Raw genomic sequence first — 26,943 nt, 5'->3', positions numbered from 1 at the left:
TATGTGTCTGGTAAAACATATTAGCCATATTAGAGAGATGACATTGAGGGAAATAACAGATGTCACAATAGGCTTACAGTACTTCCCCAGCTTTATAAGACTCCTGAATAGCAGAATACTAGTGTGACATCTGGTACTTAATGTCTTCAATATAGCTGCTTTACCAGACATATTCTCTTCAGGAGGCCAGGAAAGCTCGGTGACAGGCAGTACATAAAGCTAGGAAAGTAATGTGAGCCCTGCACTGTGTCATGTCACCCAGCTTTCCAAGTCTCCTGAAGTCCCAGAAGTGATGGACTGCTTATCCTCCCTTTACTTGTCATGGAGTATGGAAGCTGTGCCTTCTCCCTGCCACAGCCCTTCACACTAAGGCTGGGTTCACATTACTTTTTGATGATCTGGTCACCGGACACGGCCCGTATCTAATTCATTTGAATGAGGCAACTGGAGTCATATAGTGACTCCGGTCGGCTCATTTTTGCACTGTATCAAGTTTTCTGACCAGACCTAAAACCATTGTAGACGGTATTTTTTTGGACTATTGCTTTTGGTGAGTTGGGGGGGGGGGGGGGAGTCCAGACATTATGACTTTATGGGGCCCCGGAATTCCTGATGGCAGCCCTGACCCCATTATACAAACTGCACCCCTCAAAGTATTCAAAGTGACATTGAAAAGGTTTGTTAACCCTTTAGATGTTTCACAGGAATAATGCTCAATCACAGGATCTATGGATGACGATCCTAAATGTATGACACATATCTCACAAAAAATGCCATAAGCTTGCTCCTCAAATGAGGAGACTCATTGGCCAGATGAAATACTGATATAGTTCCTATAGGATAGATGGGGTACAGGTAAGTGAGGGGGGATAGGGAGGGAGGACCTAGGGCGGTGTAGGCTTGGTGTGGATGTGGCCACTACCTAAGTGTCCCTACAGTAAGAGCCCTACGCTACCCCTATACCTAGGCGGGTTGGTCTGTCCTAAAAAGGATGGGCCTGCACTGGAACCTACCCCTGTATTCCTAGAGATTCCCTATGTAGATAGACAATGAGGGAACTGACTGTGTCACTGGATCAGCCTATCTAACTAGGTAAGGGTAGGAATTGGGTAGACAGGTGGCCTATTGCCAATACTCAGTGTATATATGGTAGCACCTCACTATTGTGATTGGAAAACAGATGCTGGATCCACAAATATACCAGTGATAGATGATCAAATACTGGTGGGCTAGTAGCCAACTGTAAGGACTAATAAAGTTCTATTTATATAATGTGACACAAATATATGTCTAGATGATGATTTACTGTAATCAATACTACTAAAGGAATATAGGGTTGTTCCCAATGAGTATACAAACAACTATAAATAGACAGACATGTGTCTAGAGATAACTTAGACAGTTGTAATTGCAGTGGCACTAGGACCCACAATGTGGCCAGCAATAATTAATAAAAAGTCCAATTTATCTGGATCTTGTAACATTGTTAATGATACAACTTATCTGGGTCTTATGGCATTATTGGTGGTGACGTCTCGACGCGTTTCTTGCCCCAATCATCAGGAGACGGTAGGGGGCCTGAGTGATGTCAATCAGATGTCTATGATGGTCGGTCCCGGTAGCTGATGTATGCTGGAAGTGATGCCGCCATGCCGAATCACACAGCTTGTTCCTATTTATATGGTGGATGCTAATACATCCACCAATGACCAAACGTCTACCTACTGTGGATAAGTCAATCAGTGGCGCTGTTACAGACAGCGGTATATGTAACCGGAAGTCCCAGTTAGCGCTACGTCACATCCGGTACGTTGATGTTATAAAGAGATGGAGACGGAGTGTGTATTGGTATCCAGGATACTGATCACGTGAGTGATCACGTGACCGTTCCCATAATTACGCGTCTTATGGGACGTACATCCGGGTATGGGGTCACATGATGGATCGTAACGCCCGATCATGTGACATACTTCATCATCCAAAAGGATTGACGGGACGTGTGCATTTGCGTAGCCGCATAAAGTTAAGATCCCGATCACATGACCCGGGTATTGGAATGCATCATTGTGAACCGCAAATAGACAAAAAGGATTAGTTAATCGGCATGTTAGAACCAAGCTGCCAAGATGGTACGCCACTGAAAGCTGATAAAAAAAAGAGGAAAAACTTAGATAAATTGGGTACAGTTGTAGATCTAAAGGTAAGTATTCCGGTAATATGGGACCTATTTAGGAGACATGTAGTAATAAGAAATTAATGATAAAATATTAGAAATCCTAGATGGACTGATGGATAAAAACAAAGGAATGAGCATGCAGATTCCAAGTAGGTTGGAAAAATTGGATTGGTTGATCACCTGTACACTGGGCTCTATTAAAGATGAATAGCCCCAGTTAGTGGTCAGCCAAAATCGTCATGGGTTAACTAGTGTTAAATAAAGCTAGTAAATGACAGTGTCTAATTGAGACCAAGTGGAGCCACAGATTGAAATCTGTGAATCCAACGGGTCTCTTTTTGAACCAACAGTTGGTCAAAATTGCCCCCTCGCTTAAACGGACGGACCACTTCAATGATAGAGAATTTAAGACTCTGGGATGACATTCATGGACATGTCTAGCTATAGGTGTTAATCTAGCGTGCTTGATGTCATTGATGTGTTCACATATTCGTCTACGAAATTCTCTTATAGTTTTCCCTATGTAGTCCATGGGGCAACTACACTGATACAGATATACCACTCCTTTGGATTTGCAATTACAAGCCGTGTGATTCGGCATGGCGGCATCACTTCCAGCATACATCAGCTGCCGGGACCGACCATCATAGACATCTGATTGACATCGCTCAGGCCCCCTACCGTCTCCTGATGATTGGGGCAAGAAACACGTCGAGACGTCACCACCAATAATGCCATAAGACCCAGATAAGTTGTATCATTAACAATGTTACAAGATCCAGATAAATTTGACTTTTTATTATTTATTGCTGGCCACATTGTGGGTCCTAGTGCCACTGGGAAAGCCAAAATATAGACTAAAATATAACCTTTATTGGATTACTTTAAAACCATTCCCACACTGGGCTAACAACACCAAAAAAAAAGTGCTCAAACTGTGACAAATACCACAAAACCAGATATGATACAACTGATATATTATAAATTTGCTTCTAACTAATATTTTCCCTATCCCCCTGGCTCAGGGTGGGATTGGTCAGGGATAACAGGCAGGGCGGGGTAGGGAACCTGATACACCCTACAATACCCCTGTTCTATTTCCCTGTCCTAGGGGGAGTTTAAGTCCTGATAAGGACGGCCCCGCTCTGGAACCTAGTCTGATCTTACTAGGTGTCCCTAGATGAACTAACTTACTTCTGTATACACTATGGAAGAGGGAGCTGACATTGGCCAGGTCAGTGCTAGTAACACATCATGTAATGTACTGAACTGGCTTAATGTAGAGATGGTACAAGGTAAGTTAAGTGATATAAATGTAAGCAAATCCCCAGGACCGTATGGACTACACCCAAGAGTTCTTAGAGAGGTAAGTTCAGTAATATCTGTACCCCTGTTCATGATATTTAGAGATTCTCTGGTATCTGGTATTGTGCCAAGGGACTGGAATCTTCAAAAAGGGCTCTAGGTCTTCCCCAGGAAACTATAGACCGGTAGGTTTAACGTGCATTGTGGGTAAATTGTTTGAAGGACTTATAAGGGATTACATACAGGAATACATAGGGGATAATTGTATTATAAGTGATAGCCAGCATGGGTTTACTAAGGATAGAAGTTGTCAAACCAATCTAATTTGCTTTTATGAAGAGGTGAGTAGAAGCCTTGACAGAGGAATGGCTGTGAATATAGTGTTTCTGGATTTTGCTAAAGCGTTTGATACTGTCCCTCATAGACGTCTGACAGGTAAGTTAAGGTCTTTGGGTTTGGAAATTTTAGTTTGTAACTGGATTGAACACTGGCTCATGGATCGTACCCAGAGAGTGGTGGTCAATGATTCGTACTCTGATTGGTCCCCGGTTATTAGTGGTGTGCCCCAAGGTTCAGTACTGGGACCGCTGTTGTTTAATTTATTTATCAATGATATAGAGGATGGTATTAACAGCTCTGTTTCTATCTTTGCAGATGACACCAAGCTTTGTAGCACAGTACAGTCTATAGAGGATGTGCATAAGTTACAAGATGACTTGGATAGACTAAGTGTCTGGGCATCCACTTGGCAAATGAGGTTCAATGTGGATAAATGTAAAGTTATGCATCTGGGTACTAATAACCTGCATGCATCGTATGTCTTAGGGGGGATTAAACTGGCAGAGTCACTGGTAGAGAAGGATCTGGGTGTACTTGTAGATCACAGACTACAGAATAGCATGCAATGTCAGGCTGCTGCTTCCAAAGCCGGCAGGATATTGTCATGTATCAAAAGAGGCATGGACTCAAGGGACAGGGACATAATACTCCCCCTTTATAAATCATTGGTACGGCCTTACCTGGAATATGCTGTTCAGTTTTGGGCACCTGTCCATAAAAGGGACACTGCGGAGTTGGAAAGGGTGCAGAGACGCGCGACTAAACTAATATGGGGCATGGAACATCTTAGCTATGAGGAGCGATTAAAGGAGTTACAATTGTTTAGTCTTGAGAAGAGACGTTTAAGGGGGGATATGATAAACGTATATAAGTATATTAATGGCCCATACAAAAAATATGGAGAAAAACTGTTCCAGGTTAAACCCCCCCAAAGGACGAGGGGGCACTCCCTCCGTCTGGAGAAGAAAAAGTTTAGTCTCAAGGGGCGACACGCCTTCTTTACCGTGAGGACTGTGAATTTATGGAACGGTCTACCTCAGGAACTGGTCACAGCAGGAACAATTAACAGCTTTAAAACAGGATTAGATACATTCCTGGAACAAAATAACATTAATGCTTATGAAGAAATATAAAATCTCATCCCTTCCCCAATATTGCGCCACACCCCTACCCCTTAATTCCCTGGTTGAACTTGATGGACATATGTCTTTTTTCGACCGTACTAACTATGTAACTTACTAATGGTATCACTGACTCACTTGGGGGGCAATACCCTATGTATATCTTCAGATATTAGAATATACTATGGTTGGAGTTCAGCAATATAGAAAATATGGGATAATGATATGAATATTTACCAGTATATCCCTTGTTGTCAGAGTATGACTTAAATACGTCTATAGATAATAATTGGATAAAATTGAGTTACAGAAAGTTACAAATATGATTATGTTCATATCCCAGTATCCAACCAGGTATCAAATATGCAGTATTTATTCCTCATGAGTATATTAGATATATCCACAGAACATACCCAAGTAAAGGATAATTAATCTACCATTAGTAGGATTCTAAGATTGTGCCAAATAATTAGGCACGAACAAGAGTTATACTAGTTCAAACTATAGATACATATAGGTGTTAGTTAAGAAGCGATACTTAGTCTGTCAGATGGAAAGATAATTCATGTCTCAACGCGTTTCCTTGCTTAAGTCGTCAGGAGACTATTAGAAGCTTGATGCAGTGAGCACGCCATGGTTACAAATGATGGTCTGATAGAGGATACGCGTCGAGACGTCACCACCAATAATGCCATAAGACCCAGATAAGTTGTATCATTAACAATGTTACAAGATCCAGATAAATTGGACTTTTTATTAATTATTGCTGGCCACATTGTGGGTCCTAGTGCCACTGCAATTACAACTGTCTAAGTTATCTCTAGACACATGTCTGTCTATTTATAGTTGTTTGTATACTCATTGGGAACAACCCTATATTCCTTTAGTAGTATTGATTACAGTAAATCATCATCTAGACATATATTTGTGTCACATTATATAAATAGAACTTTATTAGTCCTTACAGTTGGCTACTAGCCCACCAGTATTTGATCATCTATCACTGGTATATTTGTGGATCCAGCATCTGTTTTCCAATCACAATAGTGAGGTGCTACCATATATACACTGAGTATTGGCAATAGGCCACCTGTCTACCCAATTCCTACCCTTACCTAGTTAGATAGGCTGATCCAGTGACACAGTCAGTTCCCTCATTGTCTATCTACATAGGGAATCTCTAGGAATACAGGGGTAGGTTCCAGTGCGGGCCCCTCCTTTTTAGGAAAGACCAACCCGCCTAGGTATAGGGGTAGCGTAGGGCTCTTACTGTAGGGACACTTAGGTAGTGGCCACATCCACACCAGGCCTACACCACCCTAGGTCCTCCCTCCCTATCCCCCCTTACTTACCTGTACCCCATCTATCTTATAGGAACTATATCAGTATTTCATCTGGCTAATGAGTCTCCTCATTTGAGGAGCAAGCTTAATGCATTTTTTGTGATATATGTGTCATACATTTAGGATCGTCATCCATAGATCCTGTGATTGAGCATTAAAGGGGTATTCCAGGAAAAAACTTTTTTTATATATCAACTGGTTCCAGAAAGTTAAACAGATTTGTAAATTAGAAAAACTATGTGGATGTGTGCAGCTCACAACTATTACGCACCGAGGTCAAACAGGGCAAGCAACTATACCTTAATTGCTAAGAAAAGGGAAACCAAAAAATACAATGTAGCCCGGACCTTCTAGATGAGTATAAATGGATATACAAGGATCGTGCTTCAATAATAATTGTCATTTATTTATAAAAATAAAATTTCATCACTTCTCACAGGGCCCTTGTGAGAAGAGCATACATAAAAAAAGGTATTAGGCAATAGTATTAAAATTAAACACTTGGCATAGAGTATAGAATAATAGAATAAAATAGCTGAGTAAGAGCTGTACCATACAGATATATTAGAAAGTTTAGGGTAAATATGTCCCTTTTTTTAGGATACAGTGACAGACAGTCTGTATTGATAGTAATTGTTACCGGTCTGTCGGTTGTGGCTCAGCTACTCCAACAGTCTCTGGATCATGTGAGAACATTAGATAGGACCACCTTTTTTTCAAAAAGAGAAAAAATCACTAATGCTGATATCTTTGGAGGCAAATTGGTGATTCCTTTTAATAGATCATATAAAAAAATAGAAGGAATAATTAAAAAACATTGGTATTTATTACAACAAGACCGAGAGGTGGGCCCACTACTACCGTCACGTCCCCCAATAGTATACACTCGAGCCCCGAATTTAGGCTTGACTATAGCACCATCCATAAAACCACCCCCAAAAAAACTAAACAACTCCTGGCTAACCACCAAAGGATTTATTAGGTGTGGAACATGTGCTAACTGTACAAAAATAAAGGGCCCCAAAAAAGTTGTAGAAATCTGTTAAATGGAAAATTGAAGATCTAATAACTTGCAATTCAAAAGGTGTCTTATACATCATAGAATGTGGATGTAAGAAGCAATATATTGGCCGAACCAAAAGGGCCCTCAAAATGAGGATAGCTGAACATCTTAACAATATTAAAAACAAAAACCTGAAACACCCACTGTCTGCACATTTCTCCACAGTTCATAATAGTGACATGTCCTCTCTCTCCTTCACTGGTCTCCAGCTAATCAAAAAAGATTGGCGTGGGGGCAGTTTCTTATTGAAAATGTCCAAAGCGGAAAGTAAGAAAATATTTGAATTTGCAACATTAGAACCTGGTGGACTCAACTCCAACTTTGAACTCTTTGGATTCCTATAGGGGATTCACTCGGCCCATCGGAACACCCCTATTTGGTCATCAAGGGGTTGTCCCATGGGCTGACTTCATCCCCTATAGATTCATCTACAATAATGTCCTATTATTATTATTTTTTGGGTTACTGTTATTATTATTATTATTTTTGGGTTATTATTATCATTCTATGTAGTCATTTATTTAAATTGTACTTTTTGTTTTCATTTTCATTTTTATTTTTATGTTTATTATATTTTCATTTATTTTATTTCCATTTTTATTTTTATTTTATTTTTATTTTAATTTTATTTTTATTTCTATTTTTATTTTTATTATTTTTTCATGTTTTCATGTCTTCCTGTTTTATTTTATTTTATTTTATTACATTGTTTTATTATATATTTTTATTTTCCTTGTTTCATTTCTGTTTCATTTCTGTTTTATTTCAATTGTATTTCATTATATTTCCTCATTTATGTATTTCCAACACTCTGTTATACAATACTATGTTCCTTTACTATACAAGAAAAACTCATCCATTTAAAAACGCATTGCCACAATTTTCCAATAAAATTGACACACTATTCTATATCTAGTATTGCTCTCTAGGTGAACCGATCCATTAAATCCATTCATGCTTTTTACCATTATCTATCAATGTGTTAAGGGGTGGGATTTGTGCCCATATAAAACAACTGATGATCTATGGCAACTATTATGACTACTGAGGAAAGGGTTATACCATACAACCCTGAAACGCGTCTAGTCTTTATCTACTGGCATAGCAGTATTAAAACTGTGCCCAAATTCTATGGCCAGTTACATTCTATGAACTGTACCACCAGTTGTGCTCACGCTCTGCTATTCACCCGGTCCAGCAGTTCGGATCCATCCCGGCGCAATCATCCCGGTGCAACTATCCTGCTGTAACCATCCCGGCTCTGACGTCAGATGCCGGCACCACGAGGTGAACCTCCAGCCTTCCAGTACATGGTCCTGTTTTCCAACTAATGAAGCGGTGAGGAATACCAACTTTAGCGCACGCTAGCGCCAGCAGTCCCCGGACACCATCACGATCTTTGGCGCCTGCCAGCGCCTTATCCGACAGCGACTGCCACCACGCTCAGACCTTACTGGATCAGGCTCACAATTGGAGGCAACATACAGTGGACTGTATATACTACGGACACTTATCTATTGCGGGAGCAACATCCACCGCCTGAGCCACAACCGACAGACCGGTAACAATTACTATCAATACAGACTGTCTGTCACTGTATCCTAAAAAAAGGGACATATTTACCCTAAACTTTCTAATATATCTGTATGGTACAGCTCTTACTCAGCTATTTTATTCTATTATTCTATACTCTATGCCAAGTGTTTAATTTTAATACTATTGCCTAATACCTTTTTTTATGTATGCTCTTCTCACAAGGGCCCTGTGAGAAGTGATGAAATTTTATTTTTATAAATAAATGACAATTATTATTGAAGCACGATCCTTGTATATCCATTTATACTCATCTAGAAGGTCCGGGCTACATTGTATTTTTTGGTTTCCCAGATTTGTAAATTACTTCTATTAAAAAATCTTAATCCTTTCAGTACTTATGAGCTTCTGAAGTTAAGGTTGTTCTTTTCTGTCTAAGTAATCTCTGATGACACGTGTCTCGGGAAACGCCCAGTTTAGAAGCAAATTCCCATAGCAAACCTCTTCTAAACTGGGCAGTTCCCGAGACACGTGTCATCAGAGATTACTTAGACAGAAAAGAACAACCTAAACTTCAGAAGCTCATAAGTACTGAAAGGATTAAGATTTTTGTAATAGAAGTAATTCACAAATCTGTTTAACTTTCTGGAGCCAGTTGATATATAAAAAAAAGTTTTTTCCTGGATAACCCCTTTAATACTTTTAGCCTCTCTTTTGAGTAGCACTGTGGTGTTTTTTTTGATACATTTTATGCTATATTATTCATTAAAAGTTATATTTTAGTGTTTTTTTGGTGATTGGTAATTTTGTAAGACAATAAATATTATTTAGTTCTGTGAATTCTTCTTTTTCACAGGAATAGCAGCACATTTTTTACACTGGCATGTTCTTGTAGACCCAATTTTTGAATTTTTACAAGGGGTAAAAGGAGAGAAATCTTCCTAAAATGTGTAACCAAATTTCTCTCGAGTAAGGAAATACCCCATGTGTGTATGTCAAGTGCTCTGTGGTTGCACTAGAGGGCTCAGAAGGGAAGGAGCGATGGTGGGATTTTGGAGAGTGAGTTTTTCTGAAATGGTTTTTGGGGGGCATGTCACATTTAAGAAGCCCCTATGGTGCTAGAACAGCAAAAAATAAATAAATAAAACACATGGCATACTATTTTGGAAACTACACCCCTCAAGGAACATAAGGGGTACAGTGAGCCTTAACACCCCACAGGTGTTTGATGACTTTTCTTTAAAGTGGATGTGTAAATGATTATTTTTTTCACTAAAATGCTAGTTTTCCCCCAAATTTAACATTTTTACAAGGGGTAATAGGAGAAAATGCCCCCCGAAATTTGTAACCCCATCTCTTCTAAGTATGGAAATACCCCAAGTGTGGACGTCAAGTGCTCTGCTGGAACACTACAATGCTCAGAAGAGGAGGAGCACCATTGAGCTTTTGGAAAGAAATTTTGTTTGGAATGGAATTCAGGGGCCATGTGCATTTACAAAGTCCCCCGTGCCACCAGAACATTGGACCCCCCCCCCCACATGTGACCCCATTTTGGAAACTACACCCCTCACAGAATTTAATAAGGGGTGCAGTGAGTATTGACACCCCACTGGCGTTTGACAGATCTTTGGAACAGTGGGCTGTGCAAATGAAAAATTACATTTTTAATTTTCACGGACCACTGTTCCAAAAATCTGTCAGACACATGTGGGGTGTAAAGGCTCACTGTACCCCGTATTACATTACGTGAGGGGTGTAGTTTCCAAAATGGGGTCACATGTGGGGGGTCCATTGTTCTGGCACTATGGGGGCTTTGTAAACACACGTGGCCTTCAATTCCGGGCAAAATTTATCTTCAAAAGCCCAATGGCGCTCCTTCTCTGCTGAGCATTGAAGTGCACCCGCAGAGCACTTTACATCCACATATGGGGTATGTTCTTACTCAGAAGAAATGGGGTTACAAATTTTGGGGGGCTTTTTTCCTATTTTCCCTTGTGAAAATTTAGGGTAACACCAGTATTTTAGTGAAAAATTTAATTTTTTTTTCTTCATTTTTCCATCCAACTTTGAAGAAATTTAATTAAACACCTGTGGGGTGTTAAGTCTCACTATACCCCTTGTTACGTTCCGTGAGGGGTGTAGTTTCCAAAAATGGGGCACATGTGGGTATTTCTTTTTTTGCGTTTATGTCAGAACCGCTGTAAAATCAGCCACCCCTGTGCAAATCACCAATTTAGGCCTCAAATGTACATAGTGGGCTCTTACTTCTGAGCCTTGTTGTGCACCCGCAGAGCATTTTACGCCCACATATGGGGTATTTTTGTGAGAATAAAAAGTATGGGGCAACACCAGCATGTTAGTGTCATTTTTTTTAATTTTTTACACTAACAGACTGGTGTAGCCCCCAACTTTTCCTTTTCATAAGCGGTAAAAGGAGAAAAAGCCCCCCAAACTTTGTAGTGCAATTTCTCCCGAGTACGGAGATACCCCACATGTGGCCCTAAACTGTTTCCTTGAAATACGACAGGGCTCCGAAGTGAGAGAGCGCCATGCGCATTTGAGGACTAAATTAGGGATTGCATAGGGGTGGACATAGGGGTATTCTATGCCAGTGATTCCCAAACAGGATGCCTCCAGCTGTTGCTAAACTGTCAGCATGCCTGGACAGTCAGTTGCTGTCCGGAAATGCTGGGAGGAGTTGTTTTGCAACAGCTGGAGGCTCCGTTTTGGAAACACTACCATACAATACGTTTTTCATTTTTATTGGGGGGGGGGGGGGGGACAGTGCAAGGGGTGTATATGTAGTGTTTTACCCTTTATTATGTGTTAGTGTAGTGTAGTGTAGTGTAGTGTTTTAAGGGTATATTCGCACTGGCGGAGGTTTACAATTTGCCACAGCTCAAACTTCAAGCAGGAAACTTACTGTAAACTCGCCCATTTAAATGTACCCTGTACATTCACAAGTGGGAGCAAACCTCCAGCTGTTTCAAAACTACAACTCCCAGCATGTACTGACAGACCAAGCATGCTGGGAGTTGTACTTTTGTAACAGCTGGAGGCACACAGGTTGGAAAACCTTCAGTTAGGTTCTGTTACCTAACTTAGTATTTTCCAACCAGTGTGCCTCCAGCCTTTGCAAAACTAAAACTCCCAGCATGTACTGATCGCCAAAGGGCATGCTGGGAGATGTAGTTATGCAACAGCTGGAGGTACGCAACTACAACTCCCAGCATGCCGAGACAACTGTTTGCTGTTTGGGCATGCTGGGATTTGCAGTTTTGCAACATCTGGAGGGCTACAGTTTAGAGACCACTGCACGGTGATCTCCAAACTGTGGCCCTCCAGATGTTGCAAAACTACAAATCCCAGCATGCACAGACAGCAAACTGCTGTGAGGGCATGCTAGGAGTTGTAGTTTTGCAAGATCTAGAGGGCCACAGTTTAGAGATCACTGTGCAGTGGTCTCTAAACTGTAGACCTCCAGCTGTTGCAAAACTACAAATCCCAGCATGCCCAAACAGCTGTCTGGGCATGCTGGAAGTTGTAGTTGCAACATCTCGGGGGGGGCTACAGTTAAGAGATCACTGTATAGTGGTCTCAAACTGTAGCCCTCCAGATGTTGCTAGGCAACTTACCGGCTTCTGTAGGATCCAGGGAGCCAGCTGCACAACATCGCCGCCCACCGATCACCGCAGCCGATCGCCGCCCACAGCCTCCCCGATGGGTAAGTGGACTTCGGCGCCGGTCCTCTGTCGGTTTCCCCGTTCTGCCCCGCCTATTGTGGGTGGGCAGAACAGGAAAACCTAAAGTTGCCCCCGCCCCCGATCTGCTATTGGTCGTCGCTTCTAGACAACCAATAGCAGGGATAAGAGAGGTGGCACCCTTGCCATCTAACTCCTATCCCTTCAGGGGGATTGTGGGTGTCTTGGACAACTTTTTTGGGTCACCATAGACCGCAATCGCCGACATGGGGGGGTCTGATGACCCCCCTGGGTATTTGCGCGGGGTGCCTGCTGATCGATATCAGCAGTCACGCCCGCCCAGCGGGCGGCAGGGACCGAAATTCCCACAGGCGTACAGGTACTTCCTGGGTCCTTAAGTACCAGGGTGTCAGGACGTACCCGTATGCCCTGGGTCCTCAACAGGTTAAGGGGTTTAAAGGGGTACTCCATTGGAAAACTTTTTTTTTTTTTTTTTATCAACTGGTGCCAGAAAGTTAAACAGATTTGTAAATTTCTTCTATTAAAAAACATTAATCCTTCCAATAATTATAAGCTTCTGTATGTTGCAGAGGAAGTTCTTTTGTTTTTGAATTTCCTTTCTGTCTGACCACAGTGCTCTCTGCTGACACCTCTATCCATTTTGGAAACTGTCCAGAGCAGGAGAAAATCCCCATAGCAAACCTATCCTGCTCTGGACAGTTTCTGACATGGACAGAGGTGTCAGCAGAGAGCACAGACAGAAAGGAAATTCAAAAAGAAAATAACTTCCTGTTGAGCATACAGCAGCTGATAAGTACTGGAAGGATTAAGATTTTTTAATAGAAATAATTTACAAATCTGTTTAACTTTCTGTCATCAGTTGATAAAAAAAAAATGATTTCCAGTGGAGTACCCCTTTAACTAGATAGATCCCCCTCCCCCATATTAGGTCAGAAGAGCATTCTCCCCACTTATATTAGATAGGTAAGTAGGTAGGCCCCACCCCTCCATCTTAGCTAAGTAGATCTTTCCATCCCCCCCCCTTATATAAGATAGGTAGGATGGTAAGCAGAACACCCCCCCCCCCCATATTAGTTAAAGTGTACCTGTCATAGTGCAATAAAAAAATAAAAAAAAGTGATATGTTACTCAGGACCCAATCCTGATCATGTGCATATAATTTTTATGTCTCGGAACTATATATCCAGAGATATAAGCATTTATCTGCTGGTGAGTTACTTTTTCATTGTGCAGGCTGGAGGGGGCGTGTCAGTCTGTCTCCCTCACAGGAGCAAGCCTGGGCAGTCAGCCAATCAGTACTCTCTACTCTGTAACCCTTTCCTCTCTGGTTTTATGCTGTGTCATGTGTTAGAGGAAGATGCTTGGAGTTTGCCTGCAGTAATCAGAAGACATTACGGGGAATTCATCACAGGATAAAATGTATAAATATAAGAATAGATCTTTATAAAATTAGTGCAAAGATTTTTAGATAACAGTACAGCATTTTTATGAATACATGTTCTATCTGTTTTATCTTCTCCTGTTTTATCTTCTTTGTCATTCAGGAGTCCCAGAAAGATTTGACTATTTCAGCATGCTGGGAGTTGTAGTTTAGTAACAACTGAAGCTGCAATGTTTGTAAATAACTGTGTTAGAGCAGTGTTACCTCCAGCTGTTTTAAAACTACAGCTCCCAGCATTTCCACACATCCTTTATCTGTCGTTTTGCATACACAATAGAAATCTCCTATACTGGATACCGGTATGCTTTACGGCCGGTATCCAGTATGCTGTAAAATCTAGACTAATCTGTCTGGCTAAAAGAAAGGCGAGCCCTAGTGGTGGCTATTTTGAGCTTGAATTTCAGGTGAAAATTTAAAATTTTTTTAACAGGTGTATATTGTGAAATGTCATATTATAAAGAGTCCTGCAATATATGAAAAGTTTTTAACAATGACAGTGCCTCTTTAAGTAGATCTCTCCATCCCCCTTATATAGGTAGGTAGGCAGGCTTCCCCAGCACCACCTCCTGGTAGGTAGGAGGCTTTCCATCCCCCTGTAGGTAGGTAAGAGGCTCCTCTCCCATAAGTAGGTAGGTAGGAGGCTTAAAAAAAATAAAAATAAAACACCAACACAAATGAACAAGTAAGGATACGTTTGCATTGTCATTGTGCGATGTCCCACTTTTTTTATGTGCCAAATGGCCCCCAAAATGGGTTGGAACACAACTGACGCCAGCGGGTCACCACCAGGTCCTGACAGATCTCATGCATGCACTATTTTTCTCTCCACTAAACTCCTGTCGTTTTGATGGAATTTCCGACTGAGCTCCATATAGCAGAGCCTGACGGCAATGTGAAGGAGGCCTTACCTTTCCACCGCAGCCACTCTTCCCTTGTATATACACACAAGGGAACACTAAGATAACACATCCTAGATCTGAATGAATGAACTAATCGTATTTTGTCTTTAGATAGTTGAATGTGCTGACAACAATATCACACAAAAATTATTAATGGAAATCAAATTTATCAACCCATGGAGGTCTGGATATGGAGTCACACTCAAAATCAAAGTGGAAAACCACACTACAGGCTGATCCAACTTTGATGTAATGTCCTTAAAACAAGTCAAAATGAGGCTCAGTAGTGTGTTTGGCCTCCACGTGCCCGTATGACCTCCCTACAATGCCTGGGCATGCTCCTGATGAGGTGGCGGATGGTCTCCTAAGGGATGTCCTCCCAGACCTGGACTAAAGCATCCACCAAATCCTGGACAGTCTGTGGCGCAATGTGGCGTTGGTGGATGGAGCGAGACATGATATCCCAGATGTGCTCAATCGGATACAGGTTTGGGGAACGGGCGGACCAGTCCATAGCTCAATGCCTTCCTCTTGCAGGAACTGCTGACACTCCAGCCACATGAGGTCTAGCATTGTCTTGCATTAGGAGGAACCCAGGGCCAACCGCACCAGCATAAGGTCTCACAAGGGGTCTAAGGATCTCATCTCGGTACCTAATGGCAGTCATGCTACCTCTGGCAAGCACATGGAGGGCTGTGTGGCCCCCCCAAAGAAATGCCACCCCATACCATTACTGACCCACCACCAAACCGGTCATGCTGGAGGATGTTGCAGGCAGAACATTCTCTGTCACGCCTGTCACATGTGCTCAATGTGAACCTGCTTTCATCTGTGAAGAGCACAGGGCGCCAGTGGCAAATTTGCCAATCTTGGTGTTCTTTGACAAATGCCAAACGTCCTGCACGTTGTTGGGCTGTAAGCACAACCCCCACCTGTGGATTTTGGGCCCTCATACCTACGTCATGGAGTCTGTTTCTGACCATTTGAGTGGACACATGCACATTTGTGGAGGTCATTTTGCAGGGTTCTGGCAGTGCTCCTCCTGCTCTTCCTTGCACAAAGGCAGAGGTAGCGGTCCTGCTGCTGGGTTGTTGCCCTCCTATGGCCTCCTCCACATCTCCTGATGTACTGGCCTGTCTCCTGGTAGCGCCTCCATGTTCTGGACACTACGCTGACAGACACACCAAACCTTCTTGCCACAGCTCACATTGATGTGCCATCCTGGATGAGCTGTACTACCTGAGCCACTTGTGTGGGTTGTCGCAACCCTTAAACTAGATCCCTCCCGATTAAAATCTATCTTTTATTGATTACTATTAAAAAGAAATTAGTTGAAGTGCAGTTAGCAGTGTGTCCACTAGGTGTCAGGACCTCACAATGATTAAAACCACAGTTCCAGTCTACCTATAGTATAGTTTGTGAGTGACAGTCATGCTACTGTTGGTCAGAGTGCACTAATATTTGTATGGCCTCTTAATTCAGGCACTATTTCTGACTGTCACTTAGGACACTATAGAGCTGCTAGTTAAAATATTAATTAGCCAGTGCTTTGAAAGTTTCACTTGTTCCCAAGCTTCCTCAGAAAAGACTGGTGGCTTTCTGAGGAAGTTTGGGAACAAGTGAAACGTTAAAGGCACTGGCTAATTAATATTCTAACTAGCAGCTCTATAGTCTCCTAAGTGACAGTCAGAAATAGTGCTCGAATTAAGAGGCCATACAAATATTAGTGCACTCTGACCAACAGTAGCATGACTGTCACTCACAAACTATACTATAGGTAGACTGGAACTGTGGTTTTAAAGGGTACCTCTCATCAAAAAAAACTTTTGATATATTATAGATTAATGTATGCAGAATAACTTTACAATTGCATGTTATTAAAAAATATGCTTCTTTCTATTTAATTTTCCACTTTGAAGAAATGACCACTAGGGGTCTCCCTACCAGTCCTGGCAGCAAGCATTTCAGACTCATGCTGGAGTCCTAAACATTACGAGCTGCCAGTCTGCTTTGTTCACAAAGGAGAACACTCAGAGCTGCCAGTCTGCTTTGTTCACAGCCTGTTTGGCTGTGAACAAAGCAGGCTGGCAGCTCTGAGTGTTTAGGACTCCAGCATGAGTCAGAAATGCTTGCTGACAGGACTGATCGGGAAAAATACAATAGAAAGAAGCATATTTTTCATTAACATGCTATTGGAAAGTTATTCAACATTCATTAATCTAAAATATATCAAAAGTTTATTTGATGAGAGGTACCCTTTAATCATTGTGTGGTCCTGACACCTGGTGGACACATTGCTAAGTGCACTTCAACTAATTTCATTTTAATAGTAATCAATAAAAGTTAGATTTTAATTGGGAGGGATCTAGTTTAAGGGTACCCCTTTGGGGGTTTCCCCTAAAGTTGTTGTTAATTGTTATTGCCCTGGTGCCTCCTGGGGTTTTTGTTGTTTAGGTTGTAGACTCTGTCTCATGCTACCACCGCCAGCATTGAAAAGTGACAAATACATCAGTAAGGAGGCATAGGAACTGAGAAGTGGTCTGTGGTCACCACCTGCAGAACCACTCCTTTATTGGGAGTGTCTTACATTGTGTTGTTTAAGTGTTACCTTCATTTTATTTTTTTTGCAGTGTATATATATATATATATATATATATATATATATATATATACACACACCGGTATATATATATATATATATATATATATATTTATAAATAAATAAAAATCCAGACTCCAACAGCACATGAGCTTGGTGAGAAGAAATTGGGTGCTTATTGCATCACCATTTAACTGAAGCAACGTTTCCGCAGCCTCTCGTCGCCATTTTCAAGCTTGAAAATGGCGGCGAGAGGCCGTGGAAACGTTGGTTCTGTTAAATGGTGATGCAATAAACACCCACTTTCTTCTCACCAAGCTCGTGTGCTGTTGAAGTCTGTACTTTTATTTCAAGTCAGGACCCCTTACCAATGTCTCTTTCCAGCGTGCACCACCTACTTCATTGGAACATTGATTAATTGTGCTGCTGTTCTGGATTTTGATTATATATATATATATATATATATATATATATATTACACAGTAGACAATGTTGCCATTACACATTATATAAACTATATCATATGTGCTCAGATTAGTAAGGAGCTATGTGCTTAGATTAGTAAGAAAGCTTAGCATACATGTGCTTACACGTGTATATACTTACATTTACTTACACATGCTGAGTTCACCTTTGCGTCATGCATAATTTACAAAGTTGTGATGATGTCCTACTTAGATTCAGTCAAGTCAGCAATGGTCTACGCTGTTAAGGACTGCTTATAAGTTTTCAAAGTGAATTTTTTTTTTATCATAATGCCATGATGTACTGTAAAGGACAATACAAGATGTACAAGAAAAACAGCGTAGATAGCAACACACGAAAAGGAACTTAAAGAGCCCCCCCCCCCGCCAAACAAACTGGGAAGAGAAGAAACACGATACTTACGAACAACGGTACGACTGGCCCACCAACTACAAAATGAAGAAATTAGAAAACTAAATACACGAGGCCTGACGACCGGAGTCAGCGCCAATTGGAGTGACATATTCGTAACGTAATTGTGAAAAAATCGGGGTGAATGGTAGGGATCGACCGATATAGATTTTTTAGAGCAGATACTGATAGCCTGTGAACTTTCAGGCCGATAGCCGATTACTTATACCAATATTCCATGCATTTTAATTGTTGGCCATTTTAAAGCAGGGCCATGTACACTGAGGACAAGCAGGGCTCTGTACACCTAGGACAAGCAGGGCTCTGTACACTGAGGACAAGCAGGGCTCTGTACACTGAGGACAAGAAGGGCTCTGTACACTGAGGACAAGCAGGGCTCTGTACACTGAGGACAAGCAGGGCTCTGTACACTGAGGACAAGCAGGGCTCTGTACACTGAGGGCAGGCAGGGCTCTGTACACTAAGGACAAGCAGGGCTCTGTACACTGAGGACAAGCAGACCTCTGTACACTGAGGACAAGCAGGGCTCTGTACACTGAGGACAAGCAGGGCTCTGTACACTGAGGACAAGCAGTGCTCTGTACACCGAGGGCAAGCAGGGCTCTGTACACCGAGGACAAGCAGGGCTCTGTACACTGAGGACAATCAGAACTCTGTACACCGAGGACAAGCAGGGCTCTGTACGCTGAGGACAAGCAGGGCTCTGTACGCAGAGGACAAGCAGGGCTCTGTACACAGAGGACAAGCAGGGCTCTGTACACTGAGGACAAGCAGGGCTCTGTGCACTGAGGACAAGCAGGGATCTGTGCACTAAGGACAAGCAGGGCTCTGTACACTAAGGACAAGCAGGGCGCTGTACACTGAGGACAAGTAGGGTTCTTTACCTGAGGACAAGCAGGGCCCTGTACGAGAGAGAGAGAGAGCAGGGCGGCGGGCGCACTGATCGGTGGCACAGGGAACTCCGACTTGGCTCTGCAGCGCTTTGATGTGAGGTCACGTCACCCCCACGGTGACGTGACCTCACGTCTAAGCCCAGCAGCGCCACGCCGGAGTTCAAAGCGCCTCTCCCAGGCAGCCACTACGGTTTTCTTACAGGGCCGCCGTGACTGTGTGGGAGATGCAAAACAGCAGCCAGCAGCACCGTTCTCCGGGCCCGGGTGTCGCGGGCAAGACGCAGTATCGGCATTATCGGCAAGGTTACATGCCGATACCGATAACTTACAAAATCGTGAAAATCGGCCGATAATATTGGCCAATCCGATAATCGGTTGATCCCTAGTGAACGGAGAATGGTACGGTACCTTGATCACGGAAAATGCTGATAATTGAATTCAAGATCTTGACAACAAATGAATAGGAAGAACTGCCCTATAATATGAGACAAAGCATGGAATAGAAAATAAACCAGCATGACCCCTTGGTGCAAGACATAACCTTAAAGGGGTACTCTGGTGGAATTTTTTTTTTTTTTAAGTCAACTGGTGCCAGAAAGTTAAACAGATTTTTAAATTACTTCTATTAAAAAATCTTAATCCTTCCAGTACTTATTAGCTGCTCAATACTACAGAGGAAATTGTTTTCTTTTTGGAATACAGAGCTCTCTGCTGACATCTCTGTCCATTATAAGAACTGTCCAGAGTAGGAGAAAATCCCCATAGCAAACATATGCTGCTCTGATCAGTTCCTAAAATGTCTGCAGAGAGCACTGTGCTCATGATTCAGCAAAGCGCACTGTGTTCCAAAAAGAAAATAATTTCCTCTGTAGTATTCATCAGCTAATACGTACTGGAAGTATTAAGATTTTTTAATAGAAGTAATTTGCAAATCTGTTTATCTTTCTGGCACCAGTTGATTTAAAAGAAAAGAAAAGTTTTCCACCGGAGTACCCCTTTAAGATAGCTAAAACACAACCCAGAGTCAACAAATAAAAAGCCCTAATATCAAACTTATTCCCCCTTTCCTCAGCTCTAGCAGAATGGTGTGAACAGTTCTAACGTATGACACTGAATATGAAAATGAGTAATGTAATGAGTAGTCTAACCAGCAGAAAAGTGATTACAGCTCTGGAGGACAAACAGAATATGACTTAAGATCGGTATAGCATAAGTAAAGTAATGAATGTACACATTTACCCCACCAGAAAAATAGTGAGTACAGGTCTGGAGTATAATACAGGATATAACTCAGGAACAGTACAGGACAAGTAATGTAATATATGTACACAGAGACCCCACCAGCAGAATAGTGAGTACAGGTCTGGAGTATAATACAGGATATAACTCAGGATCAGTACAGGACAAGTAATGTAATGTATGTACACAGAGACCCCACCAGCAGAATAGTCAGTACAGGTCTGGAGTATAATACAGGATACAACTCAGGATCAGTACAGGACAAGTAATGTAATATATGTACCCAGAGACCCCACCAGCAGAATAGTGAGTACAGCTCTGGGATATGATACAGGAAATAACACAGGATCAGTACAGGACAACCGATGTAATATATGTGCACAGTGACCCTGCCAGCAGAATAGCGAGTACAGCTCTGTAGTATAACTCAGGATCAGTACAGGATACATAATACATGAGTGTACATGGAGACCTCACCAATAGGATAGTGAGTACAGCTCTGGAGGATAAAACAGGCTATAACTCGGGATCAGTACAGGTTAAGTAATGCAATGCATGCACATAGTAGTCCAACCAGCAGAATAGTGAGCACAGCTCTGGAGTACAATGCAGGATACAACTCAGGACCAGCAGAGAACAAGAAATGCAATGTATGTACACAGTGAACAGTGAGTGCAGAACTGGAATAAAGCACAGTGCCATCCTCATTAGCAATAGCGAGTACAGCTCTAAGAGGTACGCAATTTTTGCAGGCTGCATATAGACAGAACAGCCCTGCATGTCTATGTAACCGTGACAACTGCCCCCCAGTTAAACAAATACCAGGGATCCACGCCCAACCCCTTGTGCAAACATTGCCGGCCCGAATTCCGTGGGCTTAGAACCTCCCTGTGAAGCATGTATGTGCTGCGATCCCCCGGTGGTGGAGCGTATATATAGCAGCAGAGTAAAAGTAATTGAAAATTCTAGCGCAGGCGGGCTGCATTCTTATCTAAACTCAGCACCACAAGGAGAAGGTGCCGGCAAGGAGAAGGTGACGGATACGAAGTGCCGATGCTGACTCAGAAGTGACCCCGCTGACCCAGAAGTGACAAACGAAACCGACGGCAGTGACCTATCCACCCCCGCGTCACTTCTGTCATAGCACCCAGACTCCTCCCACAAATTAGGTTAACTGTTTCAGTTAACCTTCACTTATCATAATGCTGTGATGTACTGTAATGGACAAAAGATATATGCCATAAAGGTCCAGATAGTATGTTCTCTTTTTAAAATATTTGCTCCCCTGCGTGGGATACTGTTGTCTTGTATATGAAACTTCTGCACACGTGTTTGGGGTGTTCCACTATGTTTTGTACTTGTTTTTTTTTTGCTGTTCAATAAAGCGGGAAAAAAAACAAAACAAAAAAAAAAAATATATATATATATATACACACACATAGATATAAAATACTATATATACTATAAATACCATGATGCATGCTTGTGTCTCAATTCCACACAAAATTACAGAGCGTCGTTCAGGGATGGACTGAAGTTCTTTCTCCACTTCAGAAGTAAGCATACTGAAACATGTTTTAGAATATTTTATAATATCATCGGCTCCAAGTTCAGGCACTGTATGACCAAGGCCTTTAGGGTACTGCTCAGTTACAATAATTGGTATTTCCAATATCTTTGCAGTCTGCAAATAAAAGAGAGATTAAAAGTTGTTACTTTAAGGTCAGAATGACTATTGCTTCTATAAGATCTCAATTTAAAGGGGTACTCCGGTGGAAAACTTTTTTTTTATTTTTTTTTTTTTTTAAATCAACTGGTGCCAGAAAGTTAAACAGATTTGTAAATTACTTCTATTTAAAAATCTTAATCCTTCCAGTACTTATTAGCTGCTGAATACTACAGGGGATAATTCTTTTCTTTTTGAAATACAGAGATGTCTGCTAACATCATGACCACAGTGCTCTCTGCTGACATCTCTGTCCATTTTAGGAACTGTCCAGAGCAACATATGTTTTCTATGGGTATTTTCTCCTACTCTGGACAGTTCTTAAAATGGACAAAGGTGTCAGCAGAGAGCACTGTGGTCATGATGTCAGCAGAGAGCACTGTGTTCCAAAAAGAAAAGAATTTCCTCTGTAGTATTCAGCAGCCAATAAGTACTGGAAGGATTAAGATTTTTTAATAGAAGTAATTTACAAATCTGTTTAACTTTCTGGCACCAGTTGATTAAAAAAAAGTTTTCCACCGGAGTACCCCTTTAAGAGTCGAATAAACTCAGAATGAAACAAGTGAAGTTAAATACATGAATGGAATTAACCGATTAAGGACACGCGCCGTAAATGTACGGTGCTGCATAGCGTTAATTTGCGCACAGCACCGTACATTTACGGCACGGCTGTGACGCGAGTGCAGAAGATGCGCTCGCTTCATTCACGGTGGGTGCCGGCAGCTATCAGCAGCCGTGGACCCGCCGGTAATGGCGGACATCAGCGATGGCGCTTATGTCTGCCATTAACCCCTCAGATGCCATGATCAATACAGATTAAGGCAGCTGCGGCAGTGCGGCACTTAAAATGGCTGATCTGATCGCCTGCAACACTGCAGGGATTAGATCAGCCAGGATGGTAGAAAGAGGTCCCTTCACCTGCCTCCGTCCGTCTCATTAGATAAAAGTTTTAAATCACCCCTTTTCCCCATATTAATACAAAATAGCGTAAACAAAAGGTAAATAATAAACCTATTTGGTATCGTTGCATGCGTAAATGCCCAAACTATAAAAATATAACAGTAAAGAAACTGGGGCTCAAGGTCAATGAATATTGGATAAATGTATTAATTTAATGAATAATCAACAATATGGTAAAAATATAAATAGTGGTGTGCGACCTACAGGGCCCTTGTAGGTCAGCTGTACCACAGATGTTGTGTGTATAAAAGTAATGAATATATAAATTACTAAAAAATCGGTATAACTAATAAAATAACATATAAAATATACATTTGATAAGAAATAACCACAATAAAAAAGTAGGTAGCCTGGATATGTGAAGAAATGTTCTGATAAATACTGATCTGTCAGTATTGGGTAACTGTTCTAAGTATACTATAATCCAGGTGAGAAGTTAACATTTCCTTTAGATGTATATGATAACAGTGCTGGTAGTGCCGAAAGTATATCTGGCTTGTGATAGTTTATAACAATGTTAAAGAAGTCTGTAATGACCCCTCGATGGTGCAAGTGTCAATCCTGGCTCCTGCGCCTGCTGCAGGAGACTCAGCTGTCTCACAGTGGAGCAGCAGAGAGCGAAATTCGGTAGACACAGAATGCAATATCAGAGTAAGCAAACAGTCAAATAGAGTACATTACCGGTAAGCGCTGGTCTCGGTGAGTTCCAGGCTCCCTGAGCAGGGAACGTGCCGCTAAAGACTCAGAGCCTGTAACTCACCGAGACCAGCGTACTGATTTTGTTAAAAAAAAATAAAAAATTGAGATTTTTTAACCCCTTAAGGACCTGGGTTTTTTCTGTTTTTGCATTTTCGTTTTTTACACCTTACCTTTAAAAAATCATAACTCTTTCAATTTTGCACCTAAAAATCCATATGAGGGCTTATTTTTTGCGCCACCAATTCTAATTTGTAATGACGTCAGTCATTTTACCCAAAAATCTACGGCGAAACAAGAAAAAAAATCATTGTGAGACAAAATTGAAAACAAAAACGGCATTTTGTAACTTTTGGGGGCTTCCGTTTCTACACAGTACATTTTTCAGTAAAAATGACACCTTCTCTTTTACTTCTGGAAAAAATCATAACTACATGCAGGAAAATTTATATGTTTAAAATTGTCATCTTCTGACCCCTATAACTTTTTTATTTTTCCGCGTATGCGGAGGTATGAGGGCTCATTTTTTGCGCCATGATCAGAAGTTTTTAGTGGTACCATTTTTGCATTCATAGCACTATTTTGGAATTTGGAATTTTTTTGCGCATATGCCATTAACCGTGCGGTTTAATTAACGATATATTTTTATAATTCGGACATTTCCGCACACGGCGATACCACATATGTTTATTTTTATTGACACTTTTTTTTTATGGGAAAAGGGGAGTGATTAAAACTTTTATTAGGGGAGGTGTTAAATGATCTTTATTCACTTTTTTTTTTTTTTCACTTTTTTTTGCAATGTTATAGCTCCCATAGGGGGCTATAACACTGCACACACTGATCTTTTACATTGATCAGTGATTTCTCATAAGAAACAACTGATCGATGATTCTGCCGCTTGACTGCTCATGCCTGGATCTCAGGCACTGAGCAGTCATTCGGCGATCGGACAGCATGGAGGCAGGTAGGGATCCTCCGGCTGTGAAAGTGATTTTAGAAGGTGAGGAGGAGAAAACGAAAACGTAAAAATAAAATTGGCTGTGTCCTTAAAGGGTAACTCTCATTGAAACCAATTTTTGCTATTTCACTCATTATGGTAAATAAAAAATATTTCTAATGTACTTTGTTTAAAAAAAAAGAAAGTTTTCTATGCTTTATTTGCGCTTAAAAAATCTCAAGAGCACATTTTCCCCCATCTTATACACACACCTAGGACCGAGGTCCAGACACAGGAAGTGCAGCCTGGAGTGCTGAGGGGGGGGGTGTCCAGCCTCATCCAATCATAGCTCCTGTCACACTTAACTGCCATATGCTGTTGGTTGGACACCCCCCCCCCCCCCCCCCTCAGCACTCCAGGCTGCAATTCCTGTGTTTGGGCTTCAGTCCAAAGTCTGTGTATAAGATGGTGGAAAATGTGCTCTTAAGCTTTTTTAAGCACAAATAAAACATAGAAAACGTCATTTTTTTTTTAACAAAGTACATTAGAAATATTTTTTATTTACCATAAGGAGTGCAATAGCAAAAATTTGTTTTAACGAGAGTGCCTATTTAAGGTCAAAATGGGCTGCGCCTTTAAGGGGTTAAAGAGGATTTGCACCAAAAATTCTAAAATAGTCCATCTAAAGAGTATGAAAGGGCCTTTTAATTAACTTTAGTAAGTAGATTATATTTATCTGAAGATATTGGCATTCGGTTGTTTTTTGTTGTTGCTTTTTTTTTTTGCAGCATCCTTTTTTTATAACATAAAGTTCAACTTTCAAATTAGCTTCTTAGAAACGTTGCATTTTACAATGATTCCACGTGTTCTTATAGCAACATTTCCTTAGTATTCCTTGTCATTTTCTGGAAGTCCTCAGCTGCTCTGCTTTTTACTCCTCCGTTCTTTATGACCTTGCAAATGTAACCCTGATTCTTGGCAAGACTTTCCACTTTGAGTCTGCATGCATGACCTCAGATTATGTTTCTAACTACTTCTTGTTGCAATCTACACCAATTATAACCTAGAAAAACTGCTCACAAGACTGTTATCTACACCCCCTAAAATTACATATAAAGGGGATCTGTCACCACTGATGATATACCAGATACAGTAAATAAAATAATTCATCACAATATAGGTTCTTCAGCATCTTTCTTCTGTGTTGTGCAGTTACTCTGTTATTCCTGTATGAAAAAGTAAAGCAACTGTCTCTTACTACCGTATTTTTCACCGTATAAGACGCACTTTTTCTTCCCCAAAACTGGGGGGGAAAAGTTGGTGCGTCTTATACGGCGAATACACACCTATCGCGGCGGTCCCTGCGGCCATCAACGGCCGGGACCCGCGGCTAATACAGGACATCACCGATCGCGGTGATGCCCTGTATTAACCCTTCAGATGCGGCGATCAAAGCTGACCGCCGCGTCTAGAGCGAAAGTGACACTAACCCGGCTGCTCAGTTGGGCTGTGCGGGACCGCCGGGGTGAAATCGCGGCATCCCGAACAACTTACAGGACACCGGGAGGGACCTTACCTGCCTCCTCGGTGTCTGCCCCTGCATGGCCAGCGCTCACCTTCGACGTCATCACGGCGTCGCGCACGCCGTCCCGTCATCCAATAGGATCGGCGTGCGTAGCAAAGTGATGACTGCGACGGAGAGCGTGGATCCTGGGGAAGAAGACGTCTCGAGTGTCGGGGACACCACGGGGACGCAGCGACAGCGATGGAGCGACATCCAGGGCAGCGGTGACGGGTCCGGGGCGGCGGAGACACGTGAGTATTACCTCCTATACCAGTGGTCTTCAACCTGTGGACCTCCAGATGTTGCAAAACTACAACTCCCAGCATGCGCGGACAGCCGTTGGCTGTCCAGGCATGCTGGGAGTTGTAGTTTTGCAACATCTGGAGGTCCGCAGGTTGAAGATCACTGTTGGGTTCAGAAACTTTTTTTTTCTAGATTTTGCACCTTTAAAGGAGTACCCTGTCGCGCACTTTTTTCCTTTTATCCC

General features: G+C 41.8%; 1 protein-coding gene across 4 annotated transcripts in view; it reads right to left on the bottom strand.

Annotated features, from left to right (window-relative positions):
* Positions 1 to 26,943, bottom strand: part of ISOC2 (isochorismatase domain containing 2) — a 131,181-nt gene that overhangs the window by 70,989 nt on the left and 33,249 nt on the right. For 3 of the 4 annotated variants that reach the window (XM_056543589.1, XM_056543588.1, XM_056543587.1), the window contains exon 3: positions 22,042 to 22,254. The exons of the other annotated variant lie outside the window; for it this stretch is intronic. In XM_056543589.1, the coding sequence (XP_056399564.1) occupies positions 22,042 to 22,254 (213 nt within the window). The remainder of the gene's footprint in view (positions 1 to 22,041; positions 22,255 to 26,943) is intronic. 4 annotated transcript variants of the gene reach the window in all.

Source organism: Hyla sarda, chromosome 10, assembly GCF_029499605.1.
Source record: "Hyla sarda isolate aHylSar1 chromosome 10, aHylSar1.hap1, whole genome shotgun sequence".
NCBI classification, from domain to species: Eukaryota; Metazoa; Chordata; class Amphibia; order Anura; family Hylidae; genus Hyla; species Hyla sarda.
This window is presented reverse-complemented; position numbering and strand designations above follow the sequence as displayed.